Consider the following 1,556-nt stretch of genomic DNA (forward strand, 5'->3'; position numbering starts at 1 on the left):
CACACACACACACACACACACACACAAACCTAACTTACCTCACGCACAAATACAAAACACTTGTCCAGAACAAGCCGACGACAAGAATCCAAATCGCTCACAACAAATCTTCCTACAATACTCCATATTTTCCCCCTCTGGCATCGCAGCTCACATTCCGTCATGTTGGCCGCGGATCGAATACTCAAAGAATATTTCAGGAATCACCAGAGGGCTCACTGATCTCTAGAGAACAGTCGACGCTGTTATCACACCGAGATCTCAATCTTTCGAATAAACCGTGATCGATTAGGCTCGCTTCCATCTCAGCCCTTTGATTTTTACGTTGCTCTATAGAGTGTACGAGTTGTAATGTTCTTAGGCACTTTTTTGTGAATCAATTTTCCCCCTGATTTAGCCAAATTTTTGCACTGCATTTTGTGCCACCAAAACTCGAAATTTTGCTTCAGAACGTCATAAAATCCTTAATAATAGTTGTATCGTAACCATTGAGGTATCATTTTGTTTGTTGCTTTATGTAGAAACAATATATAAAAATAAAAGTCAAGTACATTAAGAGTTAAATTCTATTTACCGTTTAATTACGTCATAAGCGTGACGTCGGGAGTCCGATGCCTATTATCCCCAAAAAGAAACGGGCACACTTTCCATAATAATGGTCCGATTTTCAAAAGAAAAACAACACTCATTTTGTTTTAAAGAGTTCTTTAACTTGCTACTGGGGAAAATGGTTAAAATTGAAAGCAGTTTCAATCTTACATGTTTAACTCAAGCTAGAGGTTGGTGGTGCTCTGGGGTGTGGTTTGTTCCTTTTTTCCAGATTAACAATCAACCGTCCTTATCTGTCCTCCATCTTTTCTGTGTATGTTACTCTCTCGTAACACCTCTAATCTTCGGGGCTTATATGACATATTTGTGTTGCAAGTGCCGTTAAACCCATGCTAAAACTAAACTAAAAAGCACAACACAGACTAGAAAAATATTTTTAAAAATTCAACGAATATGGTATAAGCGGGAAATCACCATAGAATATGATCATTACTCAGGGTCATCAAATACAGATAAATGTTCCATCCAATGACTCATACAACGAAGAACAGCGACATCAGTTCTATTATCAAGTGAGTGACCTTTTAAACACCATGGATGACCAAAAAAATGGGACAATCACGGGGGACTTTGAAGGCAGAGTGGAAACAAGGAAGACGACATGGGAGAGATACAAGAGGCCACACAGTGACAGAGAAACAAATCAAAACAGCAATGGAGAAATGCTATGACCTCATCGTATCAAATACCTTCTTCCAACACAAAAGGAGTCAGGTTAAAACTTGATACAAATGGAATGACCTAAAGATAGCATCACAAATTGATGTTATCCTGGCCAAAAGGTCGAAACTGAGAAAAATCAGAGACTCAAGAGTGGTTCCCAACTACATCACAGACACTGACCACAGACCAGTTATCATGACCATTGACACACCAAACAAGAAAAGGCGAGAGGCAAAGAAACGACGAGAAGTCGTACATCTCAGAAATATAAGTGACAATACCAA

The 1,556-nt window shown here is 39.0% G+C and overlaps 1 protein-coding gene across 1 annotated transcript in view; it reads right to left on the bottom strand.

The window, feature by feature from the left end:
• LOC101856160 overlaps positions 1-164 on the bottom strand; it is a 54,944-nt gene extending 54,780 nt beyond the window's left edge. Inside the window, exon 1 of the mRNA XM_035973928.1 lies at positions 155-164. Coding sequence (XP_035829821.1) covers positions 155-164 — 10 coding nt within the window. The remainder of the gene's footprint in view (positions 1-154) is intronic.
• Between the last annotated feature and the right edge of the window lie 1,392 nt (positions 165-1,556).

This window comes from Aplysia californica, unplaced genomic scaffold (assembly GCF_000002075.1).
Source record: "Aplysia californica isolate F4 #8 unplaced genomic scaffold, AplCal3.0 scaffold00036, whole genome shotgun sequence".
Lineage (NCBI taxonomy): Eukaryota > Metazoa > Mollusca > Gastropoda > Aplysiida > Aplysiidae > Aplysia > Aplysia californica.